This window comes from Nematolebias whitei, chromosome 17, assembly GCF_014905685.2.
Source record: "Nematolebias whitei isolate Nwh7 chromosome 17, NemWhi1, whole genome shotgun sequence".
In the NCBI taxonomy this organism is placed as follows: Eukaryota; Metazoa; Chordata; class Actinopteri; order Cyprinodontiformes; family Rivulidae; genus Nematolebias; species Nematolebias whitei.
Genome location: NC_056514.1, coordinates 38372807 through 38387431, shown reverse-complemented (window position 1 = coordinate 38387431; position 14625 = coordinate 38372807). Strand labels below are relative to the sequence as shown.

At 39.8% G+C, this 14625-nt stretch overlaps 1 protein-coding gene across 1 annotated transcript in view; it reads left to right on the top strand.

The window, feature by feature from the left end:
* The window catches only part of myo1d (myosin 1D), a 130565-nt gene that overhangs the window by 35553 nt on the left and 80387 nt on the right, over positions 1–14625 (top strand). Inside the window, exons 7-11 of the mRNA XM_037691633.1 lie at positions 2029–2145; positions 5781–5984; positions 6991–7136; positions 7286–7400; positions 8255–8425. Of these exons, the coding sequence (XP_037547561.1) occupies positions 2029–2145; positions 5781–5984; positions 6991–7136; positions 7286–7400; positions 8255–8425 (753 nt within the window). The remainder of the gene's footprint in view (positions 1–2028; positions 2146–5780; positions 5985–6990; positions 7137–7285; positions 7401–8254; positions 8426–14625) is intronic.

Here is a 14625-nt window from a genome sequence, read left to right as displayed (position 1 = left end):
TAGCTCCATCCATCCATCCATCCATCCATCCATCCATCCATCCATCCATCCATCCATCCATCCATCCCATCATCTTTACCCACTTCTTCCTTTTTGGGTTGTGGGGGTCATTGGTGTCCATATCCAGCAGTCACCGTTCAAGAGGCGGGGTACACCCTGGACAGGTCTCCAGTCCATCACAGGGACGTATAGAGACAAACGAGACATCCAACCATTCACTCTCTCACTCACACCTGTAGGGACAGTTTAAATGAACTGTACTTATGTAGCACCTTTCTGTCCAATCAAGATACTGGGAGCACTTTACAACACCATCAGTGCCCTCATTTACCTCCACACACGTTCCTACAGCACTCTACTGCATCTCTACAAAGCTGATGTGAACAAATCAAACTCAGCCACAGCTGCCTCACAAATAGTTACCAATCAGCCTAACATGCATGTTTTTGGTCTGTGTGAGGAAACTGGAGTACCTGGAGAAAACCCACACATGCACAGAGAGAACATGCAGAAAGGTCCCCAGTCAGGATTCGATCCGGCAACCTGCTCGTTAAATTTGGTTACACATTGATTAACACAAGTAGGCTCACAGAAACCAAACAAATCTCACATTTGGAGATCAAATATGAAGAGTGGCATTTATAGGAATAAGCTCAGCGGTGCTGCACTCCGGCTGTGGTTCTTAGAAAGGTATTTTGACGCAGAGCTGTGCTGCACGTCACCATCTTTGCATGAACTTAATGAGTTGGAACAAAACCTAAGGACCAGTTGACAGAAACAAATGACCCAACATCATGGAACACAATACAAACAGCTGAGGTGCTGGTTTTCTGCTCCGTGAGTTCAAGCCACTCGTGTTTTTGTGACAGCAGGGCACCTTTGTTTAGTTCACTCTGTGATTTAATTGTTGCAAAAAAAACATCGTGATCCATTTTTCTTCTGCACTTTTTTTTGGTATCGTTCTCGTTCCACAATTTTTGATCTATTTCAACAAATCATAAATCAAAACGTTCAGCTCTTTCAGGACAACCCTGCCGTGACTTTTGGTATTGGTGCAACTTTAGCTTGTTGAAATATTTAGCCTTTTTTTTCTTATAGAAAATGAATTGAGCTCATTTTACATCCTTCAAATCTGTAGATCTGTTTACCTTTTACTTCTTCTTTCACATTTTCTTCTGCTTCAGATTCTTTCAGCTTCCTTCTGCAAATTTTAACTTTTTTTCAGCTAATTTCAGCTGTTTTGTTTCAGCTGTTTTGTGCTCCTTTCAGATTCTTTCTACTAACTAAAACGATTTTAGTACTTCTAACTTTTTCCTTCTAATTTTAGCTTATGCTCCTTTCAGCCAATTTCTGCAATTTTCAGCTTTTTTTCTGCTATTTCAGCTACTATTTAGCTGTTTCTATGCTAATTTTAAACCTTTTTCAGCTAATCCCACTTTTTTGCACTCAAATTTTTTCAGCCTAATTCAGCAAAAACATGCTCTCTTTACATCCTTCTGGTAATTTAAGCTTCTTTCTGCGATTTTAGCTACTTTTCTGCTGTTGTGCTAATTTCAGCTTTTTTCAGGTAATTTCCACTTGTTGGTGCTCATTTCTGCTTCTTTCAGCCTAATTGGGCAAAATTGTGTTCTCTCCACTTCCTTCTGCTAAATTTAAGCTTCTTTCTGCAGTTTCAGCTACTTTTCAGTTATTTGTGCAAAAATCAGCCTTTTTATTTGGCAAATTTCCTAATTTTTGTGCTAATTTCTCTTTATTTAAAGTTCAGGAAATGTGTTTTTTCTGCTAATTTAGGCTTGTTCTTTCATTTCTGCTACATTTCATCATGTTTTAGCTAATTCCAGCTGTTTTTCAGCAAGTTCTTCAGCATTCACTGCATTTTTGCAGGAATGCAGTTTTTTTAGTTAACTGTTGAACTTGATATCCTGCCTGCAATAACTAAAAGACGATGGAGGAAAGTTCCTGGTTGAGACTAAATCACACTTTCTTTTTATGCTTTTATTTGTCTTAAGCATTTTTCTCTCTCTCCAGTCTTCCATCAACGATGGCGCCGAGTTCAAAGCTGTGGCCGATGCCATGAAAGTGATCGGTTTCACAGGAGACGAGATTCAAACTGTTTACAAGATCCTGGCCACCATCCTACACCTGGTAAAACCAGTTAAACCCAAGTCCTGCTCTGTTCTTACACCAGCTGTGGCCTGGTCTGGAAACACTGTTTAAACTGGTCTTACTTGTCAGCAGAGACGAGCTGAAGCACCGTGTTTCAAATATTACCTACATATTGTGTGGATCGTGAGAGCAGACAACGGTTTCAGTTTCTTTTTTCTTTCTGACCAGTTTCTAACAATTACCAGAAAATGTCCTTTAAACATTTACTTCCATGATTCTTATCAAATGGTGTTTTTTTTCCTTCTTCTGCTTTTCTTTAGTAAATGTCTGTTAAAGGAGTAAAGGTCTTATTGAGGTTACCTACGAAATTACAGGAAAAGCACCGGCTTAGCACGGTGCGCTTTATTATTATTTTTTATTTTTTTCACCTCCTGAACCTCCAGTTTATAATTGTCATATTTTTAGTGGTAATATATGAAACTCGTAAAATGTTAGATTCAGCAGGAGATTATTTAAAAAAAAGAAAACCCATGATTCGTAATTCTTTGTCTATAAATAATACACTAAAGGAAAAAAATGGCTACATAAAAAATCCAATTTTTTACGATTCAGATTTTAAAAAAACTAAGTAATCTTAGATTAAGTTGGGGTACACTCTAATGTTAATTACACTTTGAAATCCAACCAGTCTCCTGACATTTATAATATTCTCCTTGTTAGTGTCACAGCAAGATTTTAAGAGCTATTAACACATTATTTAGGTTACATGTCTCTAAAGGACATTTTATTATCATTGTAAAGTTTTCATTTTCACAAGTGATTCCAAACGCTGCCGATTATTCATGACTAACTCCCACAGCATGTTCAGCTAATGTGAAGGAGTTCATTTAAAAAAACACTCCAGTTGTCCCAACATGTTATTGAATTTGAAGATTAGTTAGATTTTTTTTGTGTGTGTAAGAAACTATAATCGCTAAAATATTTATCTTGTATGACAGTCAGGCCAATAAAAGTATTTGTTGTACTAAAAAATCAAAGCTTTTTCTGAGTTCTGGACAGAGTTAAATAAAATGTGCTCTTGGCTGTTTTTATATATATATATATATATATATATATATATATATCCCGGACGAGCCCCCAGTTGATTGTTACGCCTGGTCCAGGATTGGCCAGAACATAACGTAATGGTGATCCTAACTTCTGCACAAGTCAAGCAGCCACAGAAAGGAGAGGGTAGATTTTAGATTTTTTTGGTTTAGTGGTTTAGTCCTGTACTTGCCGCCGTACACGCCGCACCGCTGTATAAGTCGCATCAGTCCAAATATGTCTAATAAAGTGGAAAAAATCCTTAAATGCGTTGTTTCGCCTTATACGTCGCATCTATTATGCGTCACCGCTGACAACCAGGAAATGTGGGCCGGTGTTGTGCCAAAAATCGATTGGCTGCCAAATGGCGGCCGCGGGAGCGTTCACAGGACTTTAACAAGAATTTAACAAGATTAACACTTAAAAACAATTATTTGACTGCTCAAAATTATATCAAAGTTGTGTCTCAGTTTAACTTTTCCTTAATAAATGCACTTTAACGGCCAAATCAGCTGCATCTCAAAAGCCGATTTGCGGGAGTGCGCAGAGGGAGGACTCGCTGTGCATTTCATCGAAATTTAACAAGATAACCACCTAAAAACAATTATTTGTTTGCTCGACATTCTAGTAAAGTTGCGTCTCGGTTGAACTTTTCCTTAATAAAAAGACTTTAATGGTCAAATCAGCTGCATTTCACCACAATTTGACGTTTGCTCCAGGAGTTCGAGTGAGAAGAAGGTGCTTTGTATGGAAAGCCAAGTGTCTCATTAATAGCCACTTTTACCTATCAATGAGACACTTGGCTTGCCATATTACTTGAGGGCCCTTTAGTGACTGAAAATGGTATTGTTCAATATTTTTCTTGTCACAGGGCATGCTAATTTATGCAAAAAACTGTGACTTATACAGCAAAATTTATGGTATTTTACAAAATGGTCTCTTGCCTGCATCAGGGAGAGCTAAGAGCAAAATACCAAACAAAATGTAAACTATCTTTTTTTTTTTACTTGTATACAAAATAAAAATAAACAAAACACACATTTCTTACCTACCTGGACTAAAAAAGAAGAGAAAAAGATCCTCAAATACACGGCCCCTACAGCACAGTGGGTCAGGTGGCTGGTTGGGACCAGCACCTCCCATCAGGCAGCTAATCCCAGTTCAGCTCCTTGGTTTTCACATCGTGGCTCGCTACCTGACCTGGACACTAATTAACAGACGTCAGATTCACAAACATACACAAAACTCTACACAGCCACAGTGGTAACACTACAGCAGAAGTTTATAATGCAGAACTCTTCAGTTCAGTTTTGTACCTACAAAAGCATGGCAGTGGAAGTATCATGTTATGGAGCTGATCCTTGATGTCAGAGCTCAGAAATTGAGAAGTCACTGAGGCAAAAAGGAAAAATGGGACAATAATATTTAACGCACCAACAAATCTTTCAAGAGATGTCTCAAAAATAAGGTGTTATTGAAAGGTGAGTCTCTGCCGAGATGATTTGTAGAGTTTCCAAACTGTCGGTATGTGGAAGAAAAGCGCCCAAAGAACTTGTAAATAAGGCTTTTGCATAGAGGAGTCCAGGCGACACATTTGGTACGCTCATGTTTGAGGCCGCAGAACTTTTATGTAAAACACCAACAAATTTTTGTTTTGTGACTAATGGTTTCTGAAGCTGAATGCTCTTTTTGAGGAAATAACAACAAAAAATACTAAATTTTCAAGCAATTAGAAAGCCAAGTACCATATTTTTTACCCCTATAAGTTGCAGTTTTTTGCATAATTTGCATGCCCTGCCACTTAAGACGCCAAAGCGACTTATTTATGAGTTTTCCATATTTATAAACCAAGTTTTCATTCATTCTGGCTGAAAATATTGAACACTACCATTTTTCAGCCGCTAGATGGCACTCGAGTAATATGGCATGCTGTTGTATCATGTAATAGGTAAAAGTGGCTATTAATGACACAATCGGCTTGCCATACTCTGCCGCCTTTGTCCAGCTTGCCTGGAGCAACCGTCAAATCAGCTTCAATTCACTGCGCCGTCCCGGCAAAATGCAGCTAATTTGACCATTGAAGTACATTTATTCAGTAAAAGTTAAACTGAGACACCTTTACTATAAAGTCGAGCAAATAAATAATTGTTTTTAGGAGTTAATCTTGTTAAATTCTTGTTTAAGTCCTCACGTGCACGCTCCTGCAGCCACCATTTGGCAGCCAATTGATTTTTGGCACAACACCATCCCATATTTCCGGGCGGTCGGCGGTGACGCGTAATAGATGCGACGTCTTTATGGATTTTTTTTATTAGACGTATTTGGACTGATGTGGTGCGACGTGTACGGCAGAAAATACAGTACTTTTTCTTATAAACACTCATTCATAAAGGAATAAAACTCTTAATTGTTTCGCTATGTTGAAGAAGTTGCCACTTTTCCAATGGGGATGGTTTATTTTGTTCACAGGTATGAACAATGTTCATGGTATATTAGCTATTAAATAGTTTATTCTGGATTTATTACTTTTGTCAGATTAAAGTGCATCAATGTCTTCTGTATTTTAATTTTTTATTTCCCCCCCACAGGGCAACCTGGCGTTCGGAGTGGACGGCGACGTGACCCTGATCGAAAACACAAAGCTGGTTTCTGTGATCAGGGAGCTGCTTTCCACTAAAGAGGAAAATGTGGAGAAGGCTCTGCTTTACCGCACGGTCGCCACGGGCCGAGACGTCATCGAGAAGCAGCACACGACTCAGGAGGCCAGCTATGGGCGAGACGCTCTAGCCAAGGTTATTTCTGAGCACAAGCTGTTTGTTATTTCTGTACCTAAATGAAAGAGACATGGAGACCAGTGCCTGTCACCCAGTCCCTGGTGCTGCTCTAAAATGCCTCAGTGGTTCACACTGGGACTGCAGACCAGTTCAGTGGACTCGGCTGCTGCAGGACCCACACGGTCAGGCAGTGAATTAAATAGAATAAACTGTGAATTATTGAAATCTAACTACCAGTACTCCTGCCTATTGTACTAATTTAACCCGTTATATACCAAAACATTTACAATGACTTTTTGATTTTTGTGACTTTTAGACTTTTTAAAGTATTTTTCCCATAAAATGCATTTAGATCACTTCAACTTATACATAACTTGAAATCTGCCTAAAATGTTTGCTCCATTTCGCTCTTACTTTTAGCAAATAGCTAGCCTTTTGCTACTTTTACAATCAAGCTAGCCTCTAGAAAAGTTAGTCGTTTGATACTTTAAGTTTTTATTCAGTTTTTTTGTTATTTTAGCTGTTAGCTAGCCTTTTGCTACTTCAGCATCTAGCTAGCCTTTTGATATTTTTAGTTAGTGGTTTGATACTGAGTATTTTACACTTTTTATAATTTAGCATTTAGTTAGCCTTTTTGATTATTCAGCCTTTTACTACTTTGAGCTTTTAGTCAGTGTTTGCCAATTTTAGCTTCTATCTAGCCTTTGGGGTCCTTTTAGCTAGCCGTAATAGTTTTCATATTTTTAGGTTTTAGCTGACATTTTTATACTTATAACTAGCCTTTTGCAATAATTTATTTGAGTTTTGTTAAATTTAGCTTTAAGCTAGTGTTCTGCTGCTTCTAGCTTTAAAACCCTAATTTCACCTTTTAAGCAAGTTTCAGCAAAGTTTTTAAATCTGCTTTCTTTAGTTTGTTGATGCGGTTTTAGTTATCCGTTCCCGTTAAGTGTTCGTCCTGGATTTCTCGGTTTGATTTGCGAGCAGCCGATTAACCCAACGCGCTTTCATCGTTTGTCGTCCTCAGGCGATGTACGAACGACTGTTCTGCTGGATCGTCGGGCGCATCAACGACATCATCGAGGTGAAAAACTACGACGCCAGAATCCACGGGAAGAACACGGTCATCGGCGTTCTGGACATCTATGGTTTTGAAATTTTCCAAAACAACAGGTGTGGATGGGAAAGAACGATCTGCTTTTCAAACTTCAAGTGTAAAACTTTATTATTGATCGTTTTTAAAGAAACGGATTTGGATCGATAAATTCTTCGCAGAATGTTGACAGTTCTCAACATTTATCCTGTTCTTGTTTCTTAACTAGCTTTGAGCAGTTTTGCATCAACTACTGTAATGAGAAGCTGCAGCAGCTCTTCATCCAGCTGGTGCTGAAGCAGGAGCAGGAGGAGTATCAGAGGGAGGGCATCCCCTGGAAACATGTATGAAGGAGTTTTTATTCAATCGTTTTAAACTTTTTCCTCATTTTTCCAATTTTCATTCTGATAATTAGCTTTTTTTTAAATGAGCCTTTGGGAAACGGTTCTTTCTATCAGCTGAGTCTGGTCTAAACTGTTTATTTCCTGTGGTTATGGCACAGAAATGGTGAAAAGTGTTTGTAGTGTTTTTAGGAGAGAAAAACAAAGAATGCTTTAACATGTGGGTTGTATGAAAAGGAACTAGTTTAATGACAAACGTGGGGTTAATTGTGTTTTTGTTTATGTAATTTTGAGATTTATCTTGTATAGAAGGGCTTAAAAAGCACTTTTACTTGACTTCCAGCAGATTAGATGAGTATGTCCATCCATCCATCCATCCATCCATCCGTATTTTCAAGTCTGAATTCAGACGATTGCATAAAAGAGAATATAAGATGGGGTTAAAATAATTTATTGAATCCTGGTGAATATAAATATTGTAGTGTGTAAATTTATTTTTTATGTATTTTTATTAGACATTTCGTAGCATTTGCTTGTTATTGTACGAGGAGTGCTAAGACCCGTTTGCCTGAATAATGGGTTCTGCTCAGTAACTTGTTGTCGTTGTGGCTCTGTTTTGTTGTGGGCGTGTGATGTCGTTTCCAGTGGACCTGCGGTTGGAGTTTTGCCTCAGATTCTCCCACTTTTATTATTCAGATGTTAATAAAGCCTCGTTCCTTCCAGACCAAAGTCATAAAACATCAACGCCAAGCTAAACTCATAAAAACATAAAACCTGACGCCTTTTTTTAAGACTTCTGTCGTGTTGCTTCGTCGTGTTTCAGAAGGGGACTAAGTCTTCTCTGTGTTTTTTAATAGATTGATTACTTCAACAATCAGATCATTGTGGACTTGGTGGAACAGCAGCATAAAGGCATCTTCTCCGTTCTGGACGAAGCCTGCATGAACGTGGGCAAAGTCACCGACGAGGTTTTCCTTCAAGGGCTCAACGTCAAGCTGGCAAAGCACCCCCACTTCACCAGCCGCAAGGTGAGACCGAGACCAGGCCCGACTTATTCTAACAAGGACGGAAACGATAAAGCTGCTGCGTGCTCCACAAACTCTATACGAGTTTGAAGTGATTTGAGGGTTACACCTCGTGTTGGCTTCATTAGATCATTATACCACCCCCCCACCTAAAGGTGAAGTTGGACAGTAATGTTCTTTGCAAGTGTGACAACAGTGTAACTGTTTTTTATACACGCAAATGATCGAATTATGTTACGGCACCAATCGTCCGTCCGTCAGCTCCTCGTTCACCTTTTATAAAGAATTTCATGAAACTCGGTTGGAAGTACATTAGACCCTCGTTTATTGCGGGTGTTTGGGACCGCGCCCACCTGCGATAAGTGAAAACCACGAAGTAGCGATACGGTAGTTCAAGTCCAAGTTCAGTAAACTTTGTCATGACATGTGCCAGGCTCCAATCACACTCATCACCTGTTACTCCCAATCTCCCTCATTAAATAAACAATTTAAATTTAAATGCTGTAACATTTTCAATAAACAACCCATGCAGCATGGATTTTGTTTATTGAAAATGTTACAGTATTTAAATTTAAATTGTAGAGAAGTGCAGCAGGACGTCGAAGGATGTCGCACAGCCTCAGCAGAAATGTTCTTCTTGATCAGTTACACTGAAACAACTGAACAGACGTTCTAAAATAATTAAAAATAACTTTTAACACTTTTGTATTTTGTGATTATGACGATTTTACGATGTGACATCACAAAGATGCAGCGGAAGAAATGTGTGTGCGTGGCAGAGAAGGAGATCAGCTGATCAGCTGCAGGAGACAGCTTTCCCTGCACTTGTGGGCAGCACACGTGGTGCAAAATTATTAAAAATAATTTATTTTAAATAAAAAAATCCATGGCTCATCCATCAATCAGCCAATTTTGTCATGTCCAATCTTACTTTGAAAAACCGTGATGGAGCGAATTCGCAAAAAACGAACCGCAAAGTAGCGAGGGACGTGTGTATATACATATCTATATATATATATATATATATATATATGGAAGTATTTTACAATGCTTTTTTTCTCAAAAATTCAATCAAGACCTTGTTTGGTTAACGACAACACAGCCGTCTGTTTTATTTATTACACGGTGAAAACTCGAACGGTTCAGCTTTTGCTCTTGTGTAACGTTGTAATGGAGTTTTATCCATTCTGGTGTATACTGCTCTGATCCGCGGCGCTTTTGTGTCACCTTTTTAGAATAGAATAGAATAGAATTCAACTTTATTGTCATTGCACGTGTCACAAATACAAAGCAACGAAATGCAGTTTGCATCCATCCGGAGCCGTCATAGATGAGCAACCTTAGAAAACAAACAAAAATGCTCTTAACTGCCATATTTCCAGATATTGAGTTCAGATTTGGTGCGGTGGTAGCTGAGGCTGAAAACTCGACTCATCGGTTGTTTTTTAAAACTTTGCCTTTGACCGTTGGCGTCGACTGTGTGCGCCGTTTGTAAATATGAAGTTAGAAATTGTTGTGGCAGCAGCAAAGAATCATTTACAACATTTATAACACGTTAAGTCAGGTCCTCTGGATGGGTTCAAAAATAAAAAAATTATAGAAATGTTTCGTCTTTCATCCAAAAAACTTCAGTTTTTTTAATTTTTGAACCCGTCCAGAGGACCTGACTTCACTTTTTTTTTAGATTTTGCTACCTGGATGACTGAGCATGCATGAGGACATTTACAACATACTGTACTTGAAGCGTCAACAGATCGTGCACAATATTTTCAAGTTTGACCTACATATTCATGCATTTACATGTTTTGGAACACATGCAACGCACGTCAGACTTATCGGAGGGAGCTACCGTACCTTTTGTTGATCCTAAAATCAATCTGAAGTTGTCCGAATGTGTTTGTTGTAACCCGAGAGCAGCACGCTGCAGCTTTCCCTCTGCATCAAGCAGCTCTAAGTGCTCAGTCTGATCCTGTTAGGTCCAGTAATCAGGAAGCCTTACAGTCTAATTCACTCTAATGGCCTGTTCAGACTGTTTTAAGCCAATTAAATTTACAGTCATCAGTGTTCAGAGACCAGACGGCTCGGGCGAGATCAAAGCCGCTCACCTTCACTGATCCGGGCTCAGTCCTCTTCAGTTTTCCAGTTGACGTGTGACATTTCAAAGGTTGTTTGGGCCAGCTGTTTCTAACTATACAGCTGTTTTCATCTGCAGCTCTCCCCCTGAACACTAGAGGGCGCCAAGCGTCAGAGAAAGAGTCTGCAGGTGACTGACTCAACACTTTGCACAAGTAACGTCACTGCCAGCCTATAGGAGCGTGCAGCTGCTGGTGGCAGGGAGGAGGATCCATTTTTATTTATTTATGAGGAGAGCTGTGCCAAGAAGGCACGGCGTGGTGGAGGGGGGAGAGAGAGAGGCACGGCTCCAGTGAGAACACGTTCAGATTAGTTGTGTGCTTTCAGGGGGCTGTGGATCAAAACGACAAAGTGCTGAGGTGTCAGAATGTTCAGTGTCCTTGTCCCCACGTGATGCGAAGTTATTCCTGCGTTCAGTTCAAGTGAAAGTAGTTTGTAATGGCAGGAAGCTGTGAGCACAGCAGGGCCGAGGCACAGATTGTGCTGCAGGGTGCATTGATTTGTGAATCTTCGTTTCCTCCGTTCATCCAGAGTCGATATCCTCCTCCGTCCTCTGCTGCTCTCTGACCTGCTCTTCCTGCTGCAGACCTTTTTACTTTCAAACACAAAGATGCTTTCAGTGTGCAGAACCCTCCTGCTGCTTCCTGCAACAGATATCAGCACACATCAATATCCGCCAAATCTTTTTTCTCCTTTTACCTGCGGTTCTTGTGACGGCCATTGCTGGCCTCAATCGAAGCCTTAGTCAAAATTTAAGGCATCCTTGACGGAGTCGATAATTTTATATCGATGAACTTCAGTTAATCTGTCGAGCAGGTTTTCATCTGAACGTTTAACTTAAAGGAGAGGATTTAAATAATATTAACACCTGCCTTTAAATTGAATGTGCTGCCTATACATCAACCCATTTACGAAATTTAATAAACAGTTTTCCTTTACTCGTACTTTAGGCTTTTTAATTGATTACATCCAGTTTTAAGCAGATTATCACATTTTCACTGCAACAGTTTTTATCATTATGCTTTAGAAGCAACATCAATTTTAAGAAAGACGAAATAATTTATTTTTACTTTAGACTCTTTTGTGTGTTATTTTATTTAGTAGCTTAAAGTAATTGGCTGTTTAATTTGGGTTTTATGCAAACGAACAAATGATGAGTTATTAAATAGTTTGTTTCCAGCGGTTAGTGTGGTAGTCGCTGAGAGTCATCCCCAACACACACTCCGAGAACAACTTGGTTAAACAGTTTGGCACACAAGGCAGCGGGCAACATGCATTCCTTCAATGGATGCTACTTGTTTTTCACAAACCTGGTTATGTTTCAGTCTCCTCTGTTCACATCATCGTCATGGCAACAGCAGCTGAAAGTTTTATTTTCTTTGCGAATGCTGCCAATCAGCTTGACAAAGTTTTTAAGAATCTGCACTCATCTAACCTTTTTATATGAGCCAAAGTTCAGTTGTAAAATACTTAAATTTGTTACTGAAGTCACGTTTCTTGTTTTCTTTTTACAGTCGACATTTAATTTAGTCCTAAATTCAAGGCAAACGTCTTGTTTTTATAAAACGCAAACAGATGTTGTTGTTCTTTCATAGATTTTTCTTTGCTTCATTTTCTTTTGATGTTTGAGGTTATTTAGTGAGTTTACGATTCTGAACTTATTTCAACTCTGAGGATCTTCTTCTTCTTCTTCTTTCGGCTTTTCCCTCTTCAGGAGTCTCCACAGTGAGTCATCCTCCTCCATCTCACTCTGTCCTCTGCGTCCTCTGTCCTCACTCCAACTACCTTCTTGTCCTCTCTAACTGCATCCATAGATCTCCTCTTTGTCTTTTTCCTGGCAGCTGCATTTCTAACATCCTTCTACCAATATACCCACTGTCCCTCCTCTGGACATGTCCAAACCACTGTCCCTCCTCTGGACATGTCCAAACCTGTTCAACACAGTGGTACTTTTCATTCATTCAACCTTTATTTAGACAGATTAAGGACATTGAGCCTCGGGGACTCATTTACAAGTGAGACCCGTTTAGACGGACAAAAAAACACAATGGTACTTCTAGTTATTTAACTGTCAATAATGGTGTACCACAAGGCTCAGTCTTAGGACACACTCTCTTTACAATGTACATAAGTAATACTGGTCACATCATTCCTGACGCATCCTTGCATTTCTATGCCGACGATACAGTTATTTAGTGTCGAGCTAAAACAGTTGCTAAAGTTTTCCAGCTTTTACAATCTTCGTTCGACATCATCCAGTCAGATTTGGACGTTATATGACAGACATGTCTCTCCTCTGGACATGTCCAAACCATCTCAGTGTGTCCTCTCTAACTTTATCTCCCAGTTGTTCAACATGTGCTGTACCTCTGATGATCTCATTCCTGATCTTCTCCATCCTTCTCTCTCTTAACGAGAACCTCAACATCTTCATTTCTGCCACTTTCAGTTCTGTCTCCTGTCTTTTTGTCCACGTCTCTGTCTCCAGACATACAACATAGCTGGTCTCACCACTGTCTTGTAAACCATTCCTTTGACCTTTGCGGACACTTTTGTCACAAGAGGATAAATGATAAAAATATACACTTGGTGCTTTTTTTAATTATCTTAACACTACATTAGAGATGTAGATGGACTCAGTCCTGAGACAGTTTTAAGACTTTAGAAAATGCACAGAAAGGGACTTCTGCAGACTTTGTAAGTTCTCCAGCCTCCACAAGTCACATCTCCTTGAGTCTGTTTGCTAAAATAAAGGTGTTAAAGTTGAAGGGGGGAAAAACAGGGTGAGAACGAAAGAGGAGCAATGTGCCAAGAGAAACAGAATTAGATGTGAGGTGAGAGCTTCACTTTGGAAGTCGGCATGAGAGGAAGGAGCTGAGGCATGTGGACAGTTGTATGATAATCCTTTACATTTCATGCAGGGAATGTCTCATATAAGCATCGACTGTCGTAGTTTTCCTCCTGACCGCAGCAGATGATGTTTTGTTTTAAAGAAAGTTCATTTGATAATCTTGATCAAACGAGCAGCGTTAATGACAAATTCACTGCTCCAAATAAATGAGATGGAAAGAAGCTGCTCAGATAAGACCATGTGAAACTGACAGTTTAATTTCCTGCTTCTTCATTTTCACCTTTTTCAATCCCTCCCCAGGTTTTTAATCTCTCCTGCTCTTCCTCAAATCTTTGCGGTGAGTTGCAGCACGAGGCAGGTGCAGACAGGAAGTCAGTTTGTGTGCTCTCATGTATGAATGCACGTATGGGGGATGTGCTGAGGAGCAGAGCTGTCGCTGGCCGTGTGCTCGTGGTGCTAATTGTTGATTCACTCCCGTCTTTGGCAACAGGGAGGCACAAAGTCGGCATTCACAGCGAGGACGCATGGGGGAGTCTAAACGATGTCTGAGAGCGAGAAATGCAACATCCAGCAGGGCAGTACTGTGCTCGATGAGTTTGTGTTCATCCTCTGGTTAGATATTATTTCACTGCCCTGAGAGCTGCGAGTCAACCAATTAGAGGCAACAAACACAAAATAGCTGGATTGATTGAAAGGAGTTACCTGCTGTGGAGGTTTGAGATGATCAGCTGCAGCTCACCAGGAGGTCTGACTTCTCTTTGGTGGATGTCTCTGTATTTTCAGGAGCCAGAGATTATGAGGGCACAGGTGGCTAACTGGACGAGTGGAAAAGTGATGACAGCAGGTGCAGGAGGGCGACCGGGGACTGCAGATTAAGATGGAAGTCTGTTTTACTGGCAGCGTAGCAAAAAATCTGACTAACGCTCTGGTCCAGTCACCAAACTGGCAACTGGCATTGATTTAGTTTTATTTTACCTTTTTTTTAATAATTCCATTATTACACATTATTGAGATGTAATGTTTGTCAAATAATCTGTTTTATTTATAGATGGATGGATAGATGGATGATGGATGGATGGATGGATGGATGGATACTAGATAGATGGATGGATGGATGGATGGATGGATGGATACTAGATAGATGGATGGATGGATGAATAGATGGATGGATGGATGGATACTAGATGGATGGATGGATGGATACTAGATAGATGGATGG